Below are 27963 nucleotides of genomic sequence, written 5' to 3' on the forward strand. Positions count from 1 at the left end.
CCTTAGTCTTAAACCGTCATCCTTCAGTTTGCAAAGGTAGTTTCCTGTTGTCAGACATAGGCAGCACTTCTCCTGGTTTCCAAGCCAGATCTTTACATACTTGGAGGCCGATGTCTACAATCGCGACGTAGAGTTGAAAGTCCTGTGTCTCGGCTTAATGCGATGTGGAGATGCATGGCGATGGATTCGACCTCCAGTCAAGGGTGGGGGGGGGGGGGGGGATACTGAGGATGCTTGTCCTCGCGTATATGTGCGTAGCGCCGCAGAAACCATCCGTAGGGGCTAGGTTTCCTTTGTTTCCTTGAGGTCTTACTCGCTCTCCCGTTCTCATTCCAACCCGGGTGGTTCGACCAACGACGATGCAGCAATTGGGCTGGTTAGAGCTGGGGGTGTTCTGGCAGCGGTACCACGTACTGGTCACATCCACCCTCCATAACACAACGCCATCCGCATATGCCATCCACCATGCGCACCCACGCCCGCGCCGAAAATGACGATGGCACGGATGGGTTCTTGTGCGTGTTGTGCGTGCTTCCCTTGGGGACAAGGGGAAGGGGCGCCACTTCGTGATCCTGGCGGCCTGCACAATATCGTATTCCCGTGTCTCTGTCCGAGGTCGGTCCCGCTCAAACGGGGGCCGGTGCACAGATGGAGACGGGGAGTAATGGATGACTGAATTGTATGCCAGCTCGGCATGCCGAGGCACGCTTGCTCGGCCATGCCCGGTTCTGACCTGAGTCTTCTCACCTCAGACCAGCCGGCCTGAATCTATTTTTCGATACCAAGGACGGTGGTCATCTACCATGCTTGGCTTGGCTTGGCCTTGGCTGTCATGATTGATACAATCCACGGCGTGACAATTCACTGCCAACAGGGCTTCCTCCCCCACCTATTCATTCGATGGCAATGACAGACAGCCCAGAGCTTATGCGGAGGTAGCGGACCATGGTTGATTGATTGACATTGGCCCCTGGGCCATAGCCATGCCTGTGACTACGGTCCTCCAGTAATTGCGGCTGCAACTGCCCCATGAGAAGGATCGTCGAAGGTCTAAAGTGTCGCAGCCGCAGCTGACGAGAAGTGGATGGCATTCCGCGACCCAGGCGGGATCTGGGCACCACGATAGACCATGAATGATTGAGCATGTTACTAGAGCGGTAAGCATGCACAAATCCTGCCCATGGCCACGGCCAAAGAGATGAATAGCGACGAAGAGGCCATTTCACACACGGTTCAACGGCGAGATTTGGTACATGGCACCAAGCGATGTGTATGGCGGTACAATGGATAGCTGAGGTAAGAATGCCTACCCTGTGTGCGTGAGAGGAGTGGGAAGGAGGAAGCAGACACGGAAGGCAAGGAAGGGACTCCTGCGAGGCAAGAACGACGAGAAACAAGATCAAGAACAGAGAAACAAAGAAGAAAGAGCACAAAAAAAAAAAAAACAGCAAGCACGGGGTCGGGTCCGCTCCTACGTCCCTTCCGTCATACGCAGTAAGATCCCGGGGCGTTGGATCCCCTCGATCCGACGGTTTCCCCCCTCCATCACCGCTTCTCCTCCACCGAGAAACCCACGAAGCCCTGAGCAATTGCTTGTCATTACCGTGGACGCCCACACACACCCTCGATCCCATGGGCCATCCCCACCTCCGAATCACCAACCAGCAGCAATCCTCCAGGTGGCTCGCTCGGTGGATCTCTTCAAGGCGGTTCCTCGGAGGGCTGTCGATGGCAGGCCGTTCCTGCACCACACCAGTGATTGGAAACTGGGGACTGAAGACTGGAGACTGGGGATTGGATTGGATTTAATGTTACTGGGGTCCCACGGGCTTCCTGGGCATCGGATCAAACACGGTGAGCGTGGAAAAGCCTCGCTACAATGTCGGCAACCCGGAAGCTGGCTGTCAGCGGTCAACCCACGGAGAGTCTCCGACGATAATAGCCCCCCTAAGAGCCGACAGGGCCGTCTGATAGCGCTCATCGGCTGCTTTACGGCGCGAAGCAGAAAGAGGGCATTTTCCGCCCTTCTAGCATCCGATACCACCCACCCTCGGCTGACTCGGCACCTGTTGGGCGACCGGATCCGGTAATTTCTTCCATGTACTCTGTCTGTATGCTTTGACACGGTACCTACGTCGAATCGTGGTCCTCAGCGAACACGTCTGTTGCCTCCTTCCAGAGACCGATCACAGAATGATAATTGTCAGCGGCACATGCGCCTACGCAACAAACCCCAGCCGTTATCTTGTCACTGTCAGGAACGGCCTAATACCCGAGCGCCACATCCTTGTTGGCTGTTGTTTGGCTGAAGATTCTCGATGCTCGAGACTTCAAAGAGCATCATTCAGCCAAACTCTGCGTCGAACTCCCAACCTCGCAGCTCAGCGCTACTCGAACACCCGCTTCATGTCACCGTCGTCTTCGTCTTAGCCGTCGTCTTGGGCTTAGCCTGCTGTCCAGTATGTGGTCTCTCAATTTCGGACTGGCTGCTGAGGAGGATCCCAATTCGCACAACCGCGTCCCTCAAGCCCCTATTCTGTTCCCAAATGGGGCAAAGCTAGTATGGAGAAGCGCTTCAGCATCCCCAGTTGTTGATGGATCGCCATTTGACGGTCATTATCGTGACTAGCCAGGGGTTCCTAGCTCTGAAAAGAAACGGCCCTAATCCGGACCCTGCGCAGCGCCGATACCTGTCGCATTGACTTCGAATAACAGAGTACGTACCGAGTTATGGTCGTCCTCGGAACTCATTTCTCACATCGTTCCAACAATTTCGTCAATTCGTCCCCCGGTGCCCTGCATTGCGGTCACCTGCTGTCGGTGCCAGCAAAAGCACACGCTCCGAACCGCGTGATTTGGTTGGAGCCTGTCACGCACGACGTCATTCGAGAACACAAGACAATTCTCTCGAAGCAAAACTCGACGTCGAAACCACGAGATGAGGCCAGAGGCGCGCGTAAGGCGGTGCCTCCATCAAAGAGGAATCTCCACTTGGATCGCTAAACCATATGCCGAGCCTCCGACGCTCCAGCCTCCCTTGAGAATGGAGGAAGATGACAGGGGTGCCATTCCTGACGCCAGTGCGTCATGCTCCCCAGACCACGGTGGGGATCTTCGACTCAACCTTCACCAATGCCGAACGTTGGAAGCGCCGCCTTAACAGCACCTGATATTCACACCTTCTTCACCTGCTTACCGCTTCTTCGCCTTACCTGATCCGAGACATGATACTGGCCCGTGGGCAATGCATCATAACTGCCCCCACGGAACAGCTATAGTCATTGGCATTTACGTACGACACCTGTATCTTGATGGCGGCCAATGTGTCTGACGCACCTGAATGGCAAACATCTTGGCTTCACCGTTGTTGAGACGACAAGATCAGTTGAGCGCATTATGCATTCGTCTCATGTCCTTGGTCTGCCATTCCGACCAGCGCTGCTGCGCCTAACGTGCATCTAGATACCATATAATCTTCCTTGGCAGTGCCTCGCGTTATTAAGTGTCTGCTATGGCGGAATCTGTTACGAGCACTGATCGTAGCACCGCAGTGACTGCCTCTCAAGAAAACCTAAATGGGATCGATGGCAGTGATGCTTTCGTTAAGAGGTTGTTTTACACCCTGCAACACCGCACCCCGCTTTGTTAGAAGCGGCGGTTCTTGTCGCGAAGGAACCACATGTTTCTTATTGTTTGGTTGGGTTTGACGTTCGCAGAGTGTTTGAGTTGCTCGGCGTGTGCTTTGCTCACTATTGCCAAGCATATTTTTCATGATCTCAACAGCCTTACGTCAACAGATTGGGGCAATGCCGTGCGGTAACCTCGGGGAGGCGAAGCAACCCAAGAAACACTTGGCTTCTTGCTGCAACTAACGTCTCATATCCGGGCCAGCGCAGCCGTCGGTGTGCAGACCGAGAACTCTGGCGAGTGCAGCGTCCTGGCTCCTGGTGCGTTGTCAGTGCTCCCTTGCCGGCGGCAGGCTTCCGGGATTCTGCAACGGCACCGGGATGGGCAAGCCTAGCAGCTATTGGTACGCAGCTAGCCCACAGCTCTCGGTCTCGTTGATCTCAACTAGTTGAAAGTTTTGGTCGGTGCCGGTTTCATGACTACACCCGTTGATCATCAACTCGGCTATCGAATGTGGTGGGTTAGACTACGATTGGAACCGCCTACGCAGCACCACGTAGTAGTACCTTACATGGAAAGCCCCCGAGCAACGCTTCTATTAGACTTCACGCTGGCGTGGCGCACCGAATCTTGTGGACAAGCAAGATGCGGATTGCGTAAGCCCAGCACTCTTCAACTTGCAAACGTGCAACCCGTCGCCCGGTCTACCTACACTGGCGACTGAAACTTCTTTGGGGGTCTCAGAGAAGCACCAAAATGAATTTTGAACGAGATGAGAGGGCCGCGAATGGGCACTGCAATGGATATGCATGGAATCAAACACGCCCTCTTCGGCCGCAACGAAACAACAAGTCACGGCTGACAAACAACGGTTAAGGTCATCCAGCCGTCAGTCAGTCGGTCACCGCCATCGATTGATTTTACGGAGCTTCAAGGTCATCCGCGTCGCATCCAGTCACCAGTGACATTCACGCGTAATGAACCCGTTTAAAAGCGGCGTTGGATAGGGGGCTGAGGGTGTGCAGCCGCGGTGGTTTTATGACAGCCCTGTTGGCCACGACATGTTTCAGCACCCTAACGACGGGGCGTGATATCCCCCCACGCTTGTTGGGACTGTACGCGCTTCAAGGCGACACGGTGAATGGCTGGCTCGCTTGCACTACTGCAGGTGGACAGAAGAGAACACGCGATGCGTTATGAAATAGCTGGGCATTGGCGCTCGCCGGTGCTACGGAGTACGGAGAGGAGAGGAGTGGGTTGCGAACGGAGGAGAGGACGGGTCATGGACCTCATCACTTGATCGTGTGAACCCGAGAGGGCTCGCTTTCTATTCCTGGCTCGACGACTTGACGACCACGATGCACCGAAATGAGGCACCTGGGATGCTGTGTCAGTCACCGACAATCGGCCCCAGATTTCAGCACGGTCTTCGACACCACTTTTTAATCGACGGCGCTGGAGCCGCCGGTGGGCACACGCCCTTATCAGGCAAGCCCGGGCGATAATATGAGCAGTAATATCCCACGGCCAAGACGGAATGGACAAGACGATGTCGGAGCCCTCGTCGGTGACGAATGCGGAGATACTAAAACAGCTCTGCCCCGCTCGAGTGTGTGTCTCGCGTCCTGACCGTCTTCTCTGTCGCCTCACACACACGCTCACACAAACTATCAAACTTGGCGACGTTAGTTAGTGCCCAAGTAAGCAATGCAGCCCATAGTGTGGCTGGTTCTCGATGGCGTCCCTGAAAATGCGACGTGCCCCCAACTTAACCCCCAAACGATTCCGTGATCCAAAGTTGTTGAGACGGCGCTGCCGAAACCCAAATTTCCCCAGCTAGTAGCTCCAGGCGGGGTTGGATCTGGATCTGCATGTCGTTTACCAGGTGGTTGTCGCATTGGAATCATTGGAATATCGACACTGAAATAACGAGCAGCGAGGCCAAGGCTTGGCTGATTGAAAAGCAGACGTGTTCCAGTGGCTCATCTATATCGTTGTAATTGTCCGGCATGCGTAATGCTGTCTGTCTTCTGACGCTAGATGTTCATACCACACACGCTTGTCTTGGGTCTAGCCCAGGAGATGGCTACGGACAAAAGCCTACGTCCTACAGCGTGATGGACAACAAATGAAATTCGCTGGCGCTTCATGGGACATTCTATGTCGTGGGCGTGGGATGGCGGGGATTCCACGAGCTTGGCCCCAGTTGACGTCTCATATCAGCGTTTGACGGCTAAGGCATACCTTCATCTACAGACTGTATGGGTGGTGGCGGGGTTTCCTGTTGCTTCGCACTTGGATCTCCCGCTCTCTTCGTCGCTCGCTTGAAAATGGGAGGCGGAGAGCACTGGAATGGGTTGGGAAGTGTGGCGGCACAGGACCCGTGGCCGGCTGAGCAGCCAAAGACGGGGTTTGTATTACGGAAAAGCTCTCGAACCGCCATGCTCATACGGATACAGTTGACGCATCTCCGTTGCCGATCCGTTGCCATCAACATCATCACCAGCCTCTTCCTCTCTTCGGCGAGGCTTGGCTGTCCCCTTCCGGTCCGCTCGAGCCTCCTTCTGGGTGGCTGGCTCCTCTGCACTCGGCGATACATTCCGCCAAGCCAAGTGGCGGTGAGCTAGAGACCAACCGAAGCCCTGAAAATGCTGGCCTGCATTTGAGTGCTCGCCGACAGACCGATCCCCATACTTGACTCTCTCCAATACCAGTCTCAAGCTGTTGGCCGATGTTGCTGGTTAAAATGGGCGCGGAAGGTCTCGCTTCAATGTCTGTTGCATTTTCCAGCTGGTCACGAATTATTCGTTGAACTTACCCCAGCCTGATTCCTGGTGAAGTTCATGCGACTGACTGCCTTTTGTTTTCGAAGCGCCCAGGTACGCGGAGGAGTTTGCCGCAGGTTTCCGTGCTGCAGGTCGTATTTGAGACTGTGCCTATGAAGGCAACCGTCGTTCCACCGCAGACGGACACATGCATCGAGTACTTCCTCTGCTTCGAAGAGCAAACGCGAGTAGAATCCTCACAGGCCACCGCGCGATGTTGCACCAGAGTCTGGGGTTCGTGTGGTGCAATTCTTTTTCTGGCTAATGCTCAGAATGGGTTCCCTTGTTCCGGGCTCAATCACACCCACACCCACGTAACACGGAGAGAAGGGAAACCGACCACTCATGCCTCTCTGTACATGCGGCGGCATCTCGAGGAGGGAGAAAATCCCTCACATGCTGACTGGGCGGCCAGTATGCACCGTGATAGGTTGCATCAGAGATGACGGCGGTGGCCTATGCTCATATTCCCACATGTGGCGGCTCATCACCCCCTTTGACCAAATACATCTCCTTCAAGTACCGGATACATCGCGTACGCTTTCAACCATGTGCATCTGCCGTCGTCGTCCTGCGGCTCAACAAGTTGGTCTTCGTGCGTCGGGGATAAAAGGGACAGCGGGATCATGGCCCTCCTGCAGGTTATTGGGAGAGGGGGGGAGTTGTTTCTGGAGGGGGTGGTCTGGGACCTTCGACGTTGCCCCGAAAATGTCGTTATCATGATTCTTGCCTGCGTGATGGACGTTTTGCCATCCGACCATCTCCAGAGGGGTTGGCGAGTTGCGATAGCGAGCCAGTACTCCGTACTTTGGAAGACAGACTTTTTTTCCTGGCGAGAACCTTATCTCTCGTGGCGAAGGAGAGGGGGACCACCTTGGGGCCGGCCAGACCTTCTAGAACCTTTCTCCCACCTTGCCCGAGTTGGAGACGTCAGCGTCCGCTAGTGCGTATTGGCTCCGTAAAGTCTGGGCGATGGTCAATTACCAGAAAAGTTAAGTCTTGACGGCGGATGCTGCACTATTCGACCAGGTCGCCTGCCAAAAGGGCATCCAGGCTAAGAGGGGTGGCCAGGGGAAGCTTGTCTCGATGCTTGCCTGGAGATTGCCACCTCGACGGGTTTCTTGGCCCATTCGGGGATCCTCATTGAGCGATGAGATGTGCCATCCGTGAGAGTTACGGTGCCAAGCCAAGTATCATGGCTCTCGTTTTCTTTTTTTGGTCTTATTTCTCTTCTCTTTCATGATTTGAGCTGTCTTCCTTACCGGTGCAATAGCTCCGTTTCTACTTCCTGCCCGCAGACTCGCTCGACCAATGAGGGGCAGCAGCTTCAAGTCGTCGGTATACGTGTATGGTTGACACAGGTGCCCCGTACATGCTCCGCCGAACTTCAGACGGGGATTAAGGTGACGGAGAAGAAGGATCGGCCCAAGCCGTGGGCGTGTGGGCGAACTATGCGCGGTAGAAACAGGCCGGGGAGAGAGTTCCCGTCTTCCGGAGGCTCTGTACATCCCTTTTTGTGTTGAGGTTTCCGATATGGGTGGAAATGAACTACCGACAGGCGGGTGTCGATCGGCGTATTCCGTCCGCTGTACGCTCAAGGTCATGTCAGGTGAGGAAAGGAGAGAAAGGGCATGTGTCTCGAGCTGATGCGATGCGTTGGGCTGGGCGTGGCTACAACTTGCAGCTGCAGCCTTGATCGGCGCGCGCGTCCGATGACGGAAACTACGCGCGGTCCTGGGCTGTGAGCTGGGAGCTTGGCTCCGAATGGATGTTGCCAAGGGCGAGGGGGAGCGTCGAGGGTGGCTTTGGATTGGGTTTCGGGGGCGCGTGGTTAGAGGCCGTGGTGAAAAGGGTGTGTGTGTGTGTGTGAAAAGGTTGCTTGGGGAGAAGGCGGTGCCGGAGGCTTGGCTCACAAGGTTCACGCATCGTGGCTTGGAGAAGATGATGTGTCGCGTTGGAGGGAGCGAGGCTCTCTTGAGTTCTCGCGGGAGAATTCTCGGCGGCGGTGAGTAGCGGATGCTCGTCGGTAGATAGTCGGCCAATCGTCTAGGTGATGATGATGATGAAGAGGCTGGAGAGCGGCCCGATGCCGTCGTTGTGTCCCGCCCAGACGACATGGCAATGTATGCTTTGCGAAGCAGGCTTGTGGTTCCAGCGTCCCCCCCCGCCCCCCGAGTGAAGGGCTTTCGATGCTTCATTTGAGCACATGTCACGTCTTCAGAGATGTGCGGAATGGTGAAGATGTCTCGGTAGGTACATGATCTAAACCGGTCTACTCCCATATGTCTGTTGAGCCGTAACAAGCGCGGTGACGGTAGCCTGGCGATCAAAGAACGGTCGCCGTGGTGAGTTGCACACGTCTGAAGCGAGGTGAGAGAAACTATAGCTGGGAGATATGAGAAGGCGGCGTCGCAGGTCTGTGGGATACATGTGCTCCCACGTAGCAAGCCTCCACCCTCCCTTCGTTCTTGTCGAAATGCTCTTCTCTGGGGAGTCTCGATGGAAGCAACGCTTGGCCAAATCGAACTGTTGTTGTCACCAAAAGCTCGGGCTTCACGCCCATTTTGGCCTGGCGAACATTGGAATTCGCAGGTGGGGGCGAGGGTCATGATGCGGATAACCGCCAGGAGGCACCCGGGGTCCATATCCGCGGGGTATCGGTGCGAACAAGAGCCACGGACGCTCATTCATAGCGGATACTCGCGAGGCGGACCTAGACAGCGTTCGGGGTAGACCATACCCGACTTCGGTTGTAGTCAGTACGAGGCATGCGTTGAGTCTTTGAAGTTCCAACGAACACCAAGGCCGTCTCAGGGGGGGGGGGGGGGCAGGTTCAAGTATACGTGCCCAGGTTCTTCTTCCAACTTTCGCCAGCGAAGACTAGGGGCGTTTTCATGCCTGTTTAGGCTCCGGGGGTCGGAGACAAGTAATCGCATGTCGAGAACGAGCACGGAATACGCCCATTGGCCGGGTCTTTGGTGATGAAAGAGCGGCTCTTCTCATCGAGAGAGTTCTGTAATCGTTGATGTAGTTCATATCATAGCTTTCGGGATGTATACTGATGCCCTGAAATGGGTTGCGGTTTTGCATACGGTTCGGGAGAATACGGCAGCCCGACCTCTTTTCCCTGCCGACAAGAATCCGTCGTTGGAGCAGATTCAACTTTCGATATGGTTAAACAATATGTTTATAATCAGCATAGAAGCATGAAAAGAGCGCTTCGGCGGCTATTTCTGGCAAGGTGAGAGAAGTGATGGGTTCCTGTCGATGACTTCGAAAGAAAGCAGCCTTGGAGCTGCCACCCATTAACTTCGCCGTTGCTACAGAGTGTGCTGACTCCTTTAACGGATGTATATAGCCAAGGAAGAAGCAAGTCTTAACGTTGGGGATCAGGCAGCGTGCGAGCGTGAGGCGGTAATGTGAAAGCTGCGTTGGCCAAGGCAGGTAATGCCTTCTACGATGAGTGCAATGCCAACCTTCCAATACAAACACATTGTTAATGATAACCTTCGCATTCATTTGTACATTAGTAGCTCTCGACTCGCCAGAATTTCCATCCGTCTCTTTTAGCACCGCCGAAATGTATTCCCACCAGCTTCTCAACTCCTTCATTACCACCGGCGCCAAGAAACTTTTCAGGATCGATCTCCATGCCACCTTCGTATTCGTCAAGGCCATTTCTGAGAACGGCCGGCCAGAGAACGCCGACCCCATCGCCTCCCAGGGCTGTCTCGAACTTCTCATAGCCTTCCTCCTCGAGTTGTTGCTCCAGCCGTTGCAGCCTATCCCTAGGAACCCCGGGCTTCATCAGCGTAACCGAACAACCGCCGCCGCCGGCACCCGTCAGCTTGGTCCAACCTATGCCTTCATGGTCAACTAGCTCTCGTATCCTCTCAAGGGCGAGGATGCGAGACTCCCAGCGAGGACAAAAGACCGTGATTGATCGACATCAGTTCCCCAATGCGCCGGAGACTCTCTTCCTTTTCGCTGTCAATGTCGTCAATGATCTCGTTTGCACTGCGCGTGACGCTGTCGATGGCTTCCAGGATCGACCCCACCACCTTCGGGTGGGCATTCTTAAGTCTTTGGACCTTGCCCAGTTCAACGGTGGTAGACTTAGCTTGCTTGGTATTAACCAGCAACAGCGGCAGCTCCGGGAAGTTCCAGAGCGACTTGACCAAGGAGGGCTTCTGGTGGTCGGGCCTCTGGAAGACTACGCCTTTGCCCTGCGTGGAGCATGTATTATCCACGCCCGACGGGTTGCCGTGTATGCACATCTCGAAGACGAAAGCCCACCGATTTACGCACTCCAATTGTAATCGTGCTTCCTCCGGTGGTTGATGAGGATGTGGACCGGAGAGAGTGCGTGATTGCAGTAACAGCGCCCCCGAAATGCATACCGCAATAGACGCACTGCTGCCAACATCCGCGCCTATTGGTATCGTTGATCGCAGGATGTACATGCAGCCTGGAAACTCGGGCGAGCCAAGTGAGAGGAAGAGGTACAAGAAGGCCAAAGCCGTTTTCTGATGCACCTTCCTCTCCGACTCCGACTTCTCAGGCGAAATATCAGCAAGATGGGGTTGAAGTGCTGCGAGTAGGTCGTCGTCAAGGCTCGTCACCCATGTCGTAGTGGAACTTCTTCTTAGAGGAGTGGTGAAATTCCTCCCATGGAAGCTCATCAGTATTCCACGTGTGGCTTAGATTGATATCGGGGAATTGTAGTATCAGCGTGCGCTTGGATTTGGATGAATTCGTCACAAGGAGATATGATCACAAAGAGACAGAAGCGGCCATGGCAGTCTACGAAGCAGGATTTATCAGTAGGGCCAAAAAGTGCCCATTGGAGATGCGCTTGCAGCTTTCTGTGCATCGTGCGCGGCCTTAACTTCCCGTAGACCACAGCATGTTCGCCAAAGACAGGATCTTCCCCGGGGCGGAAACCATGAAGGCGGGCATCGTGGGCCTTGTTTGTTTGCTAGCCATGTTTGTTCTTTGGGTGGCGTTGGGGATCGGGCAGTTTCGTAAACCATTGTCGGTAAAGTGTCCGTTAAGCCGCGGCGTTTCTATGCTCTCATGGATGTCATTCGTTGCGGAGGACATATCCATAGTCTCGCTCTTGGGCACCGGTTGGGGCGCAAACCATTTGTTTTAAGGAGTAGGTTGAGTGTGGACTGGCGTGCCAATGCCTCCGTTTGTCGAAGCAAACCTTTAGATGGCAAGAGAACAATGGACCCGGCTGGCAGATGTGAGGGTTTGCTCTAGCGAAAGTTACAAAAGGGGAATGTCCTTGGGAAGACAGCGCTACCTATTATACAGTGCAGGTATTCGATCGAGGATGGGAGAGGTAGGTTGCAATAGCTGGCGACCCGGTCCCTCGTCTTACGAGTTAAGGGTGTCGTTCATGTAGTCGTGAGTCGGGAGTGAGGAGGTGGTGGGTGATGCGTCCAAAGTACCAGGTCTGGAATCTGCCATTAAGCGATTGGAGAGAAGAATTGCGAGACATGTGGTGTAATGAGAAGCAAAATTAAGGAGACAAAACTAGCTCTAATCCACCAATCCTGCATTCCCGAAGCGAGGTCCGTAAATGAGGCATGCATTGCTAAGTATCTACTTGGCCGAGACACAGCTACTTTTCCAAGCTTCATTGTTCCCTGACCGTGGCCACGCCTTTGGTCTTTTGATTGTTGCCTGTTCTTCAACAGAAGGGTCCGACAAGGCCCATAGTGAATATCAATAGCTGGCAGCCAGTCCGAAGCTGTTGACCGAGTGGACTAGGGATCGGGTTAGCTAGCGGGACCATTCCCATTGAATGCAAACACTGGAATCTCAATGAGATCAGCAGGCAAAATACCGGCTTCAAGCTTGTCTATTGATACGCCTACATAAGATACAGACCACTATCTGTCATTTCTTCTTCATTATGGTCACCTGGAACATAGCATCTTCATACCGCCTGTTCTCGAGACCCTCTTGGTGTCATGTTGCGCAGCCTTCTGTAGTACGCTTCATGAGGCAAGCGAACAGGCTGCCGTAGAAAACACTCCTCCGAGCTCCGTGATTCAGCTCGTACCTCGCTTTCCACCTACCGTGGTCAACCTGGTATGGCTCAATGCCACCTCCAGCTTGGGCTCCGGCGTCCTTCGTTTCCTGCTACTGGTCTTTGAGGAAACCCTCCTGAGGCTGGGATCCGTAGGATATCGTCCGTAATTCTGATTGTATCATGTCCGCAAAATGTAGTTAGCTCCATTTCCCCCGGAGTTTGTCCAGGAGCGAAAGGTATCTCCTTTTGCCTGGATATCATCCACGCCACTCGCGTTTTCCTCACCGACATTAGTGAGTCAGCGCACTCGAAAGCCAGCGAAAGCGGGTGGGCGACAGCAATCCCTCACATGGCTTCCCGTACTCTTGGTGCCCAGAATGGCCGGGATGGCGGCAATACCGACATAATGTCCTCGCTCGGCGCTAGTAATGATATCAGCCACGATGGCCTGGCAGAGAACCATGGTTGCCTCGACACCAGCAGACTGCACGCAGCGGACGGCGAGCAATCTGGCGTAGCTTGTCGCGTGGGCTAGGCCGATATTGGCCGCTGTGAAAACAGCAAGACACAGGATGTAGGCGGGTAGCCGCCCTGACTTGTCGGCTAGGCCACCGATGAACATGGGTGTTACGCCTTGAAAGACCACGTATGTCGTGACGCTCAGGTTGATCTGGGCGTTGGAGACGCCGAACTCGCCGGCCAGGACCTCCGGCATGGGCATGTAGATATGTGCGGCCACGATGGCGCGCTTCTGCCCCGTCGTGTAGATGGTGTACGGTGGCGGCGGCGGCCGGGCCGTCGTCTCTGCACCGGCAGTGAAGCCAGGAGCTTCGGCTTTGTATGGTAGCAACCGCACAATGACCGGGGAGTGGATGGTTGCAGATAAAGCACTGGCGCAAGTATGGTTGACCGACGTCAAGTGGCATAATAGTCAATCCAGTGTGTTCGTAATTTAATGATGCCATTGCAGCATACTGTACGGCGTACAATGTACAACACATCCAACCAACGCTGTAATGTCACTATGCTGCTATGCTATCCATCGTCTCCAGGATCCCTAGTAGGCATCAGGCGAGCTAAATATTTTCACAACCTTAGTAGTGTCTTTTGCCTTCTACTTTAATAGGATATTAGTAGTGGCTAGTAATATTAGTAAGAGCGTTTGATAACTATACAAAGTTGTGGTGGGACTCCTATCATGGGCTCTTTGCGTCATTTTCTTTTCCGACTTGGTTTTCTCACGTCTTTGCCGCCCTCTTGGCATTCGCTTGTCATCGAAATCTTTCCTTCTGGTTGGCCAACGCCTTGTTATCTAGCTTGCGGTTCTGCAGGAAAGGCTGCCGTTTTAGGTTCAACGTGTATCATGATTCATTGAGGATGCTCGGGTAAATAGAGGCCAAAAGTATCCATCAAGCCGTATCTTCCAAGACTCGAATTTATTTGCAACAACACCCATGTTCGATTAGGCATCGTTGACATCTCTTGCTGACACTTGTTGGGCTGTGTTTCTGTGAGTGCAAATTACAACGCAGGATGGCTCAGACCGTCACGATATTCGTTCGTCTCTTCTATCTTCTTCGTACCCATTATAGAAGCAAATTAAAGTGTGAAACTGCCCGTCCATCCGTCAACATCGATGATAGTCATCGGTGTATATTGAAAACGTCAACGCGACTTGAACATGAGGAAACGAAGAAGCCCAGTCTGATAGCCCTTATTGGTGCAACGTATGCTAGACGTTTCTAGCCTATCTGAAATAATGCCGACAAGACTTCACTTAGTCTACCGTTTTGGGACTGGATTTTTAGTGTAGGGAGTCATGGGCCCACAAAGTCTATATTTGCCGCCTAACTTTTATCCATGTCTATCTACACTTCATTTTGGAACATATCTGTCATCTAATAGAACCCTCAACATGTCGTTCACCCTCGTCACCGACTCTTCTTTGTTTAGAAGAACAGCTGAAAGACAGGAACGCATGCATGCCAGAAACCTAGAAACGTGTGGGACTGTCTGCGTCTGCAAGAACAAGGCGTCTTGTAAGGAGAGTGGATAAGAAGAGAGAGACAATGAAGTAGTAGAAAGGAAATGCATAAAAAGGAAAAGAGAAAACATAAGGACCGACCGCGGTTCGAACGCGGGGCCTAGAGATAACTGCGTGGAACTGCAATCTCTCGCTCTACCACTGAGCTATCGATCCTACTCGATGATTGGTAGGTCAAAATTACTCACTTATTAAGGATGACTGACACATGTGTCGTACTCCACACTACTCATTTCCATCCCACCGCACCTCAACTCATCAAACAATTTGTAACAATAAATGTTTGTGACTTGAACGAAAACCGTTCCCTTCATGTTCCACTAGTGTTTCTTTTTACTACTGCACCTTCTCCAGGGCCATAAATCGACAATGTCCCTTACAGGTAAAGTTCAGTTATTGATGTAGTACAAAGCCAGCCGTGACAGACGATTGGCCCAATGAGTGATATGCTTACCTAGTCTAGTAACTGGCAGAATTAAGACGAAGCGTGCAGTAAACCCAAAAGAAGGGTTATAGGCTCAGTGTTGTTCATCCTATTTTTACTTGATTTTTTATAACCTATCCGAGAACATAACGATAATGAAAGACACATGTAATGTCTCGAGCTCAAATTCGCTTAGTCCAATGCAGCTTTCCCGACTGCTGCTATCATTAGAGACCAACGCATTGTGTTTTCCAGCTTTCGCAACATTCTTCTTTCGAACTGTACTATCCGTTATTGTTCAGTTCTGTCTTTGTTTAGACCTCGATTCATACGAAATCGACAATGATGCCCATGATGTCTAATTGCGTCAAAGACGGACAGCCGCAAGGAATGTGAGACCATGCCAGGTAGAATGCCAGAGCAGACCAACTTGATGGATACTTGTCTTGTAAGGGACACCTCAAAGGACAATTGGGCCGTTTTGGTCTCGGTTCGGAAAACATTGACGTCCCGCCTCAATGTCGGGCGGCAGTAATCAGCGCTGCGGGCCGTTACCTTGTACCACGTTGACAAAACATAGCCACTTACAGGCTGCTCTTATGCAGATAGGTAGTGTGAACTCAATGGAGAGGCAAGAGAATCAAGAATACCTACCAAAAGGCCTGTCGAGATGCAGACGAGTTTCCATGGCCTCTCTGGCCAAGGGCACAGTGTTGACGCACAGCGCAGCAGCAATCTTTCCACGAAACCTTGGTCAACGGGAAACAGCCGTCCAGACCAACGCCTGCTACCCCTCTGTCTTCTTCACATCTTCTCGCTCACGATGCTTGAGAAGAGAAAGAGTTGGCGTGGTCGTGTTCTTTCTGCAACCAAAGTCATGAGGGCAAAGAGGTATTAGCATGCCAAAAGCAGGGATCTGCAGCCGGCTGGAGGGGTCCCTGCGCCGGGTAGCGGCGGCCTCCGGTAGATGGTCTAGCGTTGCAGCTGCATCCCTGCATTCCGCTGCCCATCCGGGCGCTGCGGCATGCTGGGGTCCGGTCCCACTTGGTCTCTGTCTGTGGTGGGAATTCAACATCACTTCGTTCGGCTTCTGCTTCTTCTCTCCTTGTCACTCACCACTTATGCCGTCACCTCCTGACTCCAGTGCTTCCTACATTATATTGTTTCTCCTCTTTTCCTGATCTTTGAGAATCTTCAAACTTTTTAATCATATACTGTTTTCGCAAGTCGAATCGTGATATCCGGACCAGCCTCTCACAAGACCGGATCCAGCCCCCGTGACCCCTCCCCCAACTCATTCTCATCCTCACCGCCATCTTCATCGTAGCCCAGTATGACGACAAGATACAGAGTAGAGTGTAAGCAAAACATGATCCTGACGGAGCATTGGGACGGACCGGATGACTGACGACTGCTCAGACGCCCTCAAGACCCACAGGCGGGACCAGTTCATAGGTACGGCACAACCGTCATCATCCCATCCCGTCAGCCATCTTCTATGACAAGTGTATCGAGACTCGGCCTCAGCATCGTCAATTTCCCAATCCCCCAATCCCCTTCACTTTTCTCTGGAAAAACTAGACACGATCAGTCACGAAGGGTAGCGAAGTCGTTACCGGCGGCGCCTTTTCACAGCACTGTTGACCGGCAGCCGCATCCTCACTTCCCCCATCATGGCATGCATATGTCCCTCCTCATTCAGCAAACTCACTCACACACACCACCTCAGAATGGATCAAGGGCCTCCTCGCAGTCCCCTTCGTTCTATACTCCCAACCCACCGGAGTCTTCGACAAGAAAGCAACCAGCATTGCCCGCATGGCCGAGGAATCCCACCGCCGATATGCCGAGATCTTCCGCGATGTCGAGCACATGATTGACGACCACAGTAAGTCTCTGGGACACTCGCCCCGGTCTAGCCCACCCCCGTCGCCGCATTCCTCGTATACTCACAAAAGACACAGTCACCCGTCAAGAAGAGGCGAATGACCTGCCCTCCAAGCTCAAGATGCTCGTCCCAAGCGCGGGGCCCTTCTTTACCCGCCTACCCCTCGAAGCCGCCTTCAACCACATGGACGAGCGCCGCCTCATCTCCTCGCGCCGCTACGTCTCCCCATCCTTCAACGATGTTCGCCTCATTCTCAACGCCGCCCAGATCATGGCCGTCACCGCCGCCCCCGAGTCCCCGCTGCAGCTCGCCACGTTCGACGGAGACGTCACCCTCTACGACGACGGCGAGAGTCTGGAACCCTCGAGCCCGTTGATCCCACGCCTCCTGGGTATGTACCAATCCATCCAGCCCTCTCCTTTGCATCACGATGAGAAGGCAGTCAAAGTGTCCCCCTCTAACAAGCTGTCCAGACCTCCTCCGCAAAGACGTCAAGATCGGCATCGTCACGGCGGCAGGCTACACGACGGCAGACCGCTACTACGACCGCCTCCACGGCCTCCTCGACGCCATCGCCGCGTCCAAGGACTTGACACCGGTCCAGAAGGAGTCCATCGTGATCATGGGCGGCGAAGCCAACTACCTCTTCGAGTACGACCCCTCGTCCCCGCATCTGCTGGCCCCGGTCCCGCGCGATCGCTGGCTCACGCCCGAGATGGCCGCTTGGTCCGACGACGACATCGCCGCGCTCCTCGACGTCGCCGAGACCGCCCTGCTCGACTGCGTCAAGACTCTCAAGCTCCCCGCCACGCTGCTTCGCAAGGACCGCGCCGTCGGCATCATCCCCACCGACCCCTCGATCCGCATCCCCCGCGAGTCGCTCGAGGAGACGGTCCTCGTCGTCCAGAAGACCCTCGAGCTCTCGGCGCTGGGGTCCCCCGCCCAGGCGGCCGGGCACAGCGTCCCCGTCTCCGCCGGAGCCGACCCGTCCGCACCCTCGCCCACACCCACGCCCATGCCCAGGTCCCCGGTGGCCCTCTCCGGTCGTCGCCGCCGCGTCCCCTTCTGCGCCTTCAACGGCGGCCGCGACGTCTTCGTCGACATCGGCGACAAGTCGTGGGGCGTGACCGTCTGCCAGCGGTGGTTCGCCGCCAAGGCCGGCCGGCCGGAGCAGCCCATCGCCGGCGAGAGCACGCTGCACATCGGCGACCAGTTCCTCAGCGCCGGGAGCAACGACTTCAAGGCCCGCTCGGTGGGCACCACGGCGTGGATCGCGAGCCCGGCGGAGACGACCGAGCTGCTGGACGACCTGCTCGCGAGGGTGTAGGGGGCGCAACTGGGGACCAGCCGGCCACATGTGCCGCCCGCTTGCAGCCAGATGTGCAAGAGAGAAGAGGCGAGGGGATTCTCTCGAGGAGGACGACGATGATGATGATGATGATGAGCGAGAGGATAGGGTATACCCAAGGTGGAGCAGGCACCAATCAGGACCTCCAATCTCCAACCATCTCGTCATCTCCCAGGGTCTCGAGCTGTCCGTTGGAGAGGATCGCGACGGGAAGCGTAGCCAGAGGTCGCGGCAATAACGCTGCCGGGAAGGGGGGGCACGTCTCAGCGTTGGATTAGCCAGGGATGGATGTACGAGTTGGCCCTCTGTTGCTGGTCTACTTCTTTATTTTAATTTATTTCTATTCACCGTCCAGAAAGAAAGAAAAAACTGTGCGTCTGTCTGTCTATATTGGGAATCCTGTGGACGGAGGAGGACTGGCGAGATTGCATCGGCATGGGGCACCGGTTTTGACGGACGGGTTGAATCGATACGAAACTTCTCTTCACACCACCATTCTGTTGTACCACAAAGACGGGAGGAAACTAATCCGTCAGACCGCGTGTTGTTGTAAGCCAGTTCCTTCAACACCATGCCAATCAAAGTCAAGCTGTTCGGCAAGTTTCACTCGAGATGCATGTAGTCGACGTATAATTCCTTGGCAAAAACGGCCATAGAAGACCGCGTTTAGCAATGTTTATTTGCCTGCACTATTTTTCTATTCGTTGCTTCTTGGCAACATACTCCCAGGCACCACCGCGTAGCAATGGTCTGTAGTTTCTTTCTGCCTCGTCAATCTGAGGATACTATGGCTATGGGGGAGATTGATTCCCGCATGCCTCCCCATCATTGAAGCTTCCCACGCCCACCCACCTTTCCATTTTGCGCCCTCCGTCGGGGCCCAGGCAAGTGCGCCTCCATCGACACCGTATCCATTAAAAGACAAACAAACCAATTCGTGAGAGGGAATTCCAATCCTCCGGGGGGTATTGTGCGTTTTTTTTTTGTGTAAACACCGTGAAATCCATCCATGAAAAAGAAAATCGAGTGATGCTGCTCCGCAGAGCCCTGGGGGATTTCTGCCCCATCATCCTGTCTATGTCGTCGAATCGAAAAGCAAACCGTCCACCGCGTGGGGATATACATAGGAAAGTGAAGAGGCTGGTCCGTTTAGGCCAATGCCATGTGAATGTTGAATGTCCGTAAGTTTGTACAAAGGACAGGGTTTATATGTGCAGAACGGGGGCGAAATCATGAGAACGTCAATGCGAATGTGTCGTCTCTAGTGTCGAGACCTGACTCCGTTGAGGAGAAGTCGTGCTAGTACTTTGCCGCTTTAGAACATGGAGCCTAAGGGGGCACCAAAGTTGATGGTCTTCTTGAGCTTCAAGGGCACGTCGATCTCTTCGGCTTTGTTTTGGGACTCTGACAAATCATCTCTGTCGGTGGCAGAGCCTCTGTCGCTGGCCGCGTCTGAGTCCCGGTTCGGCGCCACGAGGTTCTCCTTATCCTCGGTCGGGCCTGGGAATTCATGCTCGCTCGGGGTCTTCATGCAGGTGGGAACGGCATCTGCGCCACTGCTGACATCTTGGAGCTTTTCGGACAAGCGTTTGAAGAAGATTTCGTCATGCGCAGGGATGTTGCGAACCATCAGAGGACCCTTGAGTGCGACGTCGTCGGTCGCCTCCAACGTGGGTTGGGGCTCGTCGGGGCCGCCGTAAGCGTCATCCTGGAGATCGGACGAATCCAATCTTGCCTTGGCATCACACAAGGTCGCCGGGTTTGAGCTCATGTCTGTCGGCGCCAGTGTCGGCGTGGATCCCCCAGTGCCCTCGGTAGCCGTCGCAACCTCTGTGCCGGCGGCGGTTCCTAATACGGATAGAGAATGGCTAGGAGTGTGGCCGGCGTGCATAACAAGCCTGTCGGGCTCAGGAGCTGCGAGGACCTGGAGGGTGTGTTCCTGGGTCGGGCTGCGCCTAGACTTTGCAGAGCCACCGGGCGGGGATGCGTTTCTAGACGAGCATTTCGAGTTTTCCGGGGTCGGGCCAGAGTCGGTAAATGTGCTCTTCTGAATGGCAGGCGCCTTGAGGGGGACGCCTTCAAGCTGAGGGTTGATGATCTGGATGTCGACGATGGGTACGGGCTGCTCGTCCTTGGGAGAGCCAAGGAAGTCGACGGGATCGGCGGTAGTAGGCTGCATGTTGGGGTTGAGGGGGAAGAAGGACAAAGTCTCTGGCTGCCTGGATGGAGAAATGCGGGAGCTGCCAGGACTAATAAACCGAGGTCGGATCTGGGTTGGCGAGACAGAGGCTGAGGCAGAGCCATTGGTTGACTTGCGCTCTGTCGTCCCGTTGGAGAGGCCGAAGCGCGCGTCATTGAGTTGCGAGGAGAATCCTGGGAAGGAAAGTTGAGTGGAGCCGTCGGCCCCACCACCTCGCGTTCCTGTTCCTGGGATTGCAACGGTGACGCCGGCGACTTTGCCTGCCTTCTCCAGCTCGAATCGCTGCAGTGCGCATTGAAGGCGAATCTTGTCGGCGTCGATCACTGCAACTTGGTTTTTGAGGCGGCTGATGTGCTCCAGCAAGGTCGCCTTCTCAGCCTCCCACGCAAGACGCTCGTCTTCCATGATCATTCGCTCCTCCCTGTAGACTTCCTCGACGCGCTCACGGTTTGCTTCCATGTACTTGCGCTCGGCTTCCCACGCCTCCCGTATCCGTGCATTTTGCTGGGCCAGCCGTCGAATAATCTGCGCGGACGCCGGAGCCGAAGCTGCGTCAGCGGAGACTGACCGCGGATGAGGCATACCGTTTGGCGAAACTCTGACGGGGGGCGGGAAAGCCGACGAGCTGTAACTGGCCAAGTTTTCGGGATGTGATGGCGAAACGACCCTCGACATCTGATCGTACGAGACAACACCGTTGAGACTGTTTAGGCCGTTGGCGCCGTTGGGACGCAAGTGAGGTTGAAGGGAGCTTTGTGATGGCGGCGGGTAGCGCACAGCGCCAGAGGATTGAGTGGAATACAAAGAATGCCCTGGGACGTTGGATGTCGACTTGTTGTCGAAGTAGCAGGGCGAGTTGGCCATTCGCGATAATGACAGCGGCGAGATGACGGCGGACGGGGGCATATTTGGGTCGTGGTCGGTGAATGCCGAGGGCAGGAAAGAATCGGAGGTGAGCATGGTTAAGACTCCTTGCGAAGAAGGGAGCAGTCGGGATTTGAGACCTGGGCCCAGGGAAGGGGCATCGAAGTCGGCGGTGGAATGGGTGTCTTGAGGGGGGTTGCCGACAGGGAGCGATGAGCAGTGAGTGTGGTGTAGTATAGCAGGAAGCGAGGAGATGACGCAAAGCTGTTGGACGGTCGGTTAGCGCTGTGTCGCTTTTTGGGGGGGAGCTGGCGCTTCTTTGTGCCTGGCAATGGCTCCTGGGCCGCAGATTATTCTCGGAGGAACTGGATTCCACGACAAGGCATGCCCACGGAAGCGAGACAGGATTGGATATTTACCTGACGAACGGTTTGTGGGAATTAGGCCGTGGAGAGAATGTCGAGTGTAAGGTATCGCGCGTTGTTGGTGGCGGAGGGTCGTCCGTTCCTTGGGTGAATCAGGGACGAAAGAGGTGTGTCTCCACTGGTAGTTGCTCGCCCGGCTGGAGTTTGGATGTAAAGTACAGTCTGTGGCTTCGAGATTATGTCGAGACAGAGAGTTTGGCGGCGAGTCGAAATGGTGATCCAGATCACGGTACGACCAACCAGATGTAGAGAAGATATTGTGTAAAGAGTCGTGAGGGAGAAGAAGCAGAGCGACGAGAGAGGGGGGGGTGGTTAAGGTAAAATGGAATTGTTTTGAGTGAGCGTTGTTGCTTCGCGTGTGTACATGCGGCGAGTGAGGGAATGGGAGAGAGAGAGAGAGGGATAGAGACGGATGACCGGGGTAGGTAGGTAGGTACCTCAGTTGACGGTCAGCCGGACAGAGGTGAATTTCAATGGTTGGCTAGCGGGCGGGTGGGATGAGGTACCTATGGGTGTACCAACCAGTGACGGGTTCCAAGAACGGGTTTCGTGGGTGGATGATGTGCCGGCTAGGTGGGGTGTGTGGGTGAGAGGGAATCTTGGGGAGCCAGGCCAGGTACGCGGCGGAGTACGTACACTTTGTAGCTGCTGGCCCAGAGATGTGCACCAAGCCCACCTTTGGTACTTCGTGCCTTACGGTACTACCAGTACTTTGTACGGGTATGTAGGTACCGTCCCGCACCGCCAACGTTGTGACTTTCGAGGTTAGGCCGGGCTGCCCTTGGCCCTGAGCTGAGGTGGTGGATGTGGGCTTTTGTTGTTTATGGATGGGGGTTATTGACCGGGGGAGGAACTGTTGCCGGGATAGTACCGAGCACACTATTACACGTGTAGTGTAGCGTACGTGTACGTGTACGCCTGTTTTCTCCCCTGTCTGCGGTGCTTCTTCTCCAGTGTCACTGTCGAGTCACTTTCGTAACATGCGATCAGCCGGAAGAAGGGAGGGGGCAGCAAGCAGATCCAGTAGCTGGTCTTGGTAAAGATGGAACAGACTCGGTCTCCGGGTCTGGAGCCCTGTCCAATCCTGTCTGTGCCGTTTGGTCTGGGGGCGGGATGTGCGAGCCGTCGCCAGGCGGAACTATTTGCCTGGTAGCCGAACACCCCCTGTTGATGCGGCCTGTGCCTATCCTTTTTTTTTTTTCCTTTCTGTTTTTTTTCTTCTTCTTTTTCTTTCAGCTGGACCCTGAAGCTTAGTAGCCCCGATGTGGGATGGAAGATGCGGCTGGATTCGCTCGACGAGGACAGTACAACGAGCAATATGATAGCTCAGAATGCAAGAGGGCGGGTGACGGACCACCTGACAGGGATGCGCGCCAACTCAGTGGTGGTGGTGGGCAGGGCAGGGCAGGGCGGGCAGGGCAGCGATGGTAATTGGTGGCAATGTCTGCTCTTGGCTCGTCGTCGTCGTCGGTAGTGTACGAAGTAGCGAGGGGCGGAGAGACAGACGGTCCCTGGGCTGGCTTCGATGGTCTGTCTACTATCCGTAGCCGGGGAAAAGAAAAGCCAAGACTGAAGTGCCGGAAATATCGGTTCGGTGAAGCGGCGGGGGGGGGCTTGTCTAGTGGGAAAGGAGCGGATAAAGAGTTAGGGTAGACGGGGTGTATGGACACGATGGTAGAAATGAAAGACAAGAGAGGGGAAGAGGAAAAGAGAGAAACTGAAAGAACAAGTCCAGTCGTTAGACCAGACCGGGTCACGAGAAGCAAAAAGTCAGACAGAGACAGAAACGGCGGGCGAGAGAGCCGCAATCACATGGGCCAGACCAGAGGGGAAAGGAAAAGCAGCAGTGTTGCTGTGGCAGTTACTTTGTAAACCACGTAAAGTAGTTTAATGAGTCTACCTAGGGAATCAGCAATGACTGGGAACAGGGTTCTGGCTCGACCTGCCAGGCCAAACAAAGATGGGATATCCCGAGCCAAAACCACAGTTCCCGTCCACGGCCGTCTTGGTGTTTGTTTTTGCTCCAGGTATCCGTAGTATTTATTAACCAGTTGTGACTTGTCATGATTCTCTTGATGCTGATTACCCAAGGTACCAACCTAGTTTATATGGTGCTTCTTAGGTACTTGCTGTATACGGATACACTTCTTTCTACTCCGTACCTACCTGCACTACACGTACAGAGTAGGGGTACCACCTTCCCTCCCTCTTCTCTGCCCAGGCCAATCTCAGGATCCTTTACAACCAAACCAAATGTCCGTAGTGTACCTACCGGTACCTGCTTTGCGGTAATTAACCTCACAGTTCACCGTTCCAGAAAACTCTCTGCCCTTAACACTGGCGGCTGGAAGGGGTGACTGAAGCGGGTGCCTCAGGATGTTCTCCGAACACGCAAGGCATGCCTGCCTGTCCGTCAAACAAACCCAAACCCGTTTCATCTACCTGACCGCAGTCGTCGCTCAGTCGCTCAAACGGTACACCAGCTTGCTTTCCTGCTCGCCCGTCTGTCGTTGACCATTTCCCAGGAGGGCCCCTTCAGGCACCCGAACACCGGGCCACCGCGGCTACGGACAGCTACCGCCCGTACACGTCGTCCCAAAACAGTACGGGATCATGCAGGGAGGCCTTCCCCAACTTCCCGACCGCATTAGGTAGCTACACTAGATCAATCTGTTGTTGTTTGACCCCCAATCGGAAGGAGCGCTTTCTGGCCGCGAGGTCTGCCCGCCTCATGGTTCGACTGACTCTCGTCTCCCTCCTGTACATGTCCACGTTGCGCCGGCGGCCATTGCTTCAGATGGCTACCAACATGCAGAGCACCAAACAGCAAGAATGTAATGGAAACGGCCACATCGAGGCCCGTCCCCTAGGTATTCGGGAATTTCCCATGTGCCCCAAACCTTCGCCCTTCCTCTCCCCTCCTGTCCCTTCTGGCACGTGAAGAAAGGGACCGTCTTGGACACGTACCTCCGTTCTGCTATGTATCTGCTTTGCTTTGTGCCCCCCCCCTTGACAATGCCCGTGCCAGCTACGTAATGCAGTCCACATGCAAGCAAGTACGTATCTGTGATGTTCTACATACCTCATTGTCCGTAGCCATTAACAGAATGGGTTGAAACGCCTCGACGGGAGTTGCAGTGACTCATTCAGCCTACTTGGTAATCAACAATTGGTAATCGACAATTGGTACAGACGTCGCCCGAGTTTGGACGTCCGGGCATGGCCTTGCTGGGCCCCCCTCCCGGAGCCAGCTGGAGGATCTACCGGTAGGAGGCAGACCGCCCTGTCTGACAGAGTACCAATGCCTCGGACGCGAAGCCCGTTCCTGGTGTTCCTGGTGTTCCTGGTGTTCCTGGTGTTCCTGGTGTTCCTGGTGTTCCTGGTGTTCCTGTTCCTGTCGTTCCATGCTACGTTGGTCCGGGGGCGATGAGGTGCCGACCCGTCTTCTAGTGTAGGAACTTGGGATTGCATTCATTGGATCGCTTCCCCATTAGATCGACCCTATTTGACCTATTGGTTGAAGGGGGTGAGCGGCAAAGGGTCGCTCGCACCTGCTCGGAGGGGAGAGAGAGAGAGTGTGTGTGTGTGGCCTGCAACCTTTCTTGCTGACATCAGGATCTGCTCCTGCCCGAACTGTGTGCCACCGAGTATCTCCCCCATTCCTCACCGCGATTGCGCAATGCACCATCTAGTCGCCGACTCTTTCCTCCAAACCATACTCCTCGACCCAGCCAGCCCGTCCGTGATCGTACATCATCGCCGCGGGTCAGCTACAGATTACCAGCTACTGCACGACTAACCCCAACATAGGTTTCCGGCTAGGTAATTATCAGGGATCCAAAAAAGCCCACTAACCCTACCTAGCCCGGCCTGTTTGCTCCCTCTTCTCCTTCTGCCCGGGCCTGGCCATTGCTGCTCGCCCCGTCTGGCCGCAACAAAGGGACGGGAGCCAACGCACGCAGCGCTGGGCGACACATCAGTTTCACTCCAAGGCCCGAGGCTTACACAGGCTTGCGGGGGCCTCCTTTTTCCTTTTCTTTTTTTTCCCCCATCCAAGGACCAGAGGCACACATGCCGGATTCCAGATTATGGCTTCCCGCGCGGCCTGAGAATGCCAGTGCGCAGCACCTAGCCAGCCCTACAGAGGGCGGTGCAGGCGAGAGAGTCGCAGCTCGAGGCAAGGAAGACCGGCAATGCTGAGTTGGCACTGCAGTTGCAAGAACCACGCAGAGAGAGAAAGAGAGAGAAACCGACAAGAATGACAGCAACCTGCAGCAATGCAGCCCTCAGCAAGGAGATATGGGCAGTTCCTCGGCCTGCAGATCCGATCCGGTCGGCTCTCCCATGCTCAAGAGCCAGCTCCGCTCCCACATAGGTCGCGGTACGTATACACTGCAGCCATGGGCCATCATGGGAAACCGGGTTTTGGATATCGCGGCCCTATTGTGGCGTGCGCGCATGGAACCGTGACGCTGCACTCGAAACCTGTGACGAGACGGGCGGAAGCGGGAACGGAACGGGACTGGCGCCATGGGCCGTCCGTCTTTCATCTTTCTGCATCGTCGTTTTTCTTGGTGAGGGGCGGGTCCTCCCTCTCAACAGGAACGTTGCCGACGACCACGACGGGCTCGTTTCCAAGCCCCTCACGGGGGACAGGGAACCCACAGCCCGGTCTCCCTAGTGTACCGCTACCGCCGTCGCGGACGACGGCTGCAGCCCCCCAAAACCGGTGACACCCAACCGCCACGTCGTCGGCGAAGGGTCCCTCGTGCCTGAACCGTCCCATACCCAACCGCTCCCACCGCCCGTCAGCGCCGCCGGAATGGGCCAGTCGCTGTAAGACAGCCGAGAGGGGCTTGGTTCCTGAGAGGATGAGGGGCGGTGTACGGATAGCACCTTTCGAAAGTCGAAACCGGTCCCTCGGTTGGGTCCCAGGACCAACAACGGGCCAATCGATGTCAATCTCGGAACATTTATCCTCGCTCAAGCGATCGGGCCTTCTCCGAATGGCATGGCCCACTGCCTTCATCCTGCCCATAGGTACCAGCAGTGCCATCTTGTCTGCTATCGTGACTGGCTGGTCTCATAGAGACCCTACCATGGCCACGCTCACCAGCCACCTCTGGATGCATGAGTCGAGAGTCAAAGTGGCGAAGGCAACAACTCATGGTTGTGTCAGACGGCGACAACCTCGAGGAACCAATCCAATGTGTGGCTCTCGCCGGCATCTGACTCGCTACGGTGTCCCGTCGGACCCCGCTTTTCGGTCGCCGACGCCTCCGGACGCCAATCCCGAACCGTTCCCTATCTGTATCCGAAGCGTCCAGAACCACCCTCGATAAGTTTTTACCACGGCAGGGTCTGGTCGGCCCTATTCCGGCCGCCGCACGCGGTTCCGGTGTCATTTGCGCCCACATTGCCTGTCTGGGAAAGATTGTTTTTTTTTTTCTTTTTTTTTTTTTTTTTTTTTTTTTTGGAATGAGGGAGGTAGCGGGGTCCCGCAAGGTGTTCTTCCAGAGCCCACCTAGAACAAGTTTCTGCAGCGCCGTCACTTCTCATCACGACAGCTGGCCGCCCGCGCCCGCGCCCGCGCACCCAGTTACGCCCCCTTTGAAACTAGAGCGGAAACCTTGGGTATTATTCAGCGGAAACTCTCTGGCCCTGGGGATACATACTGACCTGAGGTTTGTTCTCAACGCTTTTGGTGTGAGTGGAATGGATTACACGGCGAGATCCAATTCGCCAGCCACCCTAAAGGTACTCTCTTATTCCACTTCCTTCTCCTCCTTCTTGTCACGGCTTTTGGTGACTGGGGCTTCAATGCACGGAGTGCGAATGTGCGGCTGTTACAGACTTTGCACGCCTACCTGCAGAATGTCCATACCTCCTCGCGAGATCCATGACCGTCGACACGCAGCGCTAAAGCACGACGGCCCAGTCAGCCCGTTTGCCCGCCCATGCACGAAATGACCAGTCCCCTCAGAGCACGCTCATGGTCGAAGCGAATGGGAGTGCAAGAGGCGAGAAAACCAACCGGTGTGCTCCCTTCACCGACTCCACGTCTCTCTACACGTGTATGAGGCTGCCCAACCCAACCCCCCCTCCCCCCCCCGGACCTGCATACCAGACGTGCATCAAGACCCCACCGCTTTTCCGCCAGCTCACACAGCTCCCGCATCTGCCACCAACCTTGCCTAATCTGCGTTTGTCAAGAGGTGAAATCTGTACTAGTGACCTTTAGTTACTTCTCTCTTTTCCGTCTTTTTTTTTTCTTT

At 54.9% G+C, this 27963-nt stretch overlaps 5 protein-coding genes and 1 non-coding gene across 6 annotated transcripts; 1 reads left to right on the forward strand and 5 right to left on the reverse strand.

The window, feature by feature from the left end:
* Positions 1-10345: 10345 nt before the first annotated feature.
* GLRG_04655 (uncharacterized protein) lies at positions 10346-10729 on the reverse strand (the record flags this gene model as incomplete). The annotated part of the gene is made up of 1 exon (XM_008095340.1): positions 10346-10729. The coding sequence occupies one exon, from the start codon at positions 10727-10729 to the stop codon at positions 10346-10348; it is 384 nt and encodes a 127-aa protein (XP_008093531.1).
* Positions 10730-12793: 2064 nt separating this feature from the next.
* On the reverse strand, positions 12794-13216 carry GLRG_04656 (uncharacterized protein; the record flags this gene model as incomplete). The annotated part of the gene is made up of 1 exon (XM_008095341.1): positions 12794-13216. One exon carries the CDS (start codon positions 13214-13216, stop codon positions 12794-12796), a length of 423 nt encoding a protein of 140 aa, XP_008093532.1.
* A 1395-nt stretch (positions 13217-14611) lies between these two features.
* On the reverse strand, positions 14612-14695 carry GLRG_13110. Its single transcript has one exon. It is a non-coding gene; the product is annotated as a tRNA-Cys (tRNA).
* A 1668-nt stretch (positions 14696-16363) lies between these two features.
* Positions 16364-18178, forward strand: GLRG_04657 (IMP-specific 5'-nucleotidase; the record flags this gene model as incomplete). Its single annotated transcript, XM_008095342.1, has 4 exons — positions 16364-16418; positions 16693-16851; positions 16928-17242; positions 17325-18178. 4 exons carry the CDS (start codon positions 16364-16366, stop codon positions 18176-18178), a joined length of 1383 nt encoding a protein of 460 aa, XP_008093533.1.
* Positions 18179-19514: 1336 nt separating this feature from the next.
* Positions 19515-21359, reverse strand: GLRG_04658 (uncharacterized protein; the record flags this gene model as incomplete). Its single annotated transcript, XM_008095343.1, has 1 exon — positions 19515-21359. The coding sequence occupies one exon, from the start codon at positions 21357-21359 to the stop codon at positions 19515-19517; it is 1845 nt and encodes a 614-aa protein (XP_008093534.1).
* A 4875-nt stretch (positions 21360-26234) lies between these two features.
* On the reverse strand, positions 26235-26744 carry GLRG_04659 (uncharacterized protein; the record flags this gene model as incomplete). Its single annotated transcript, XM_008095344.1, has 1 exon — positions 26235-26744. One exon carries the CDS (start codon positions 26742-26744, stop codon positions 26235-26237), a length of 510 nt encoding a protein of 169 aa, XP_008093535.1.
* Positions 26745-27963: the final 1219 nt, after the last annotated feature.

The sequence above is a fragment of the Colletotrichum graminicola genome (assembly GCF_000149035.1).
Source record: "Colletotrichum graminicola M1.001 genomic scaffold supercont1.15, whole genome shotgun sequence".
Classification (NCBI taxonomy): Eukaryota; Fungi; Ascomycota; class Sordariomycetes; order Glomerellales; family Glomerellaceae; genus Colletotrichum; species Colletotrichum graminicola.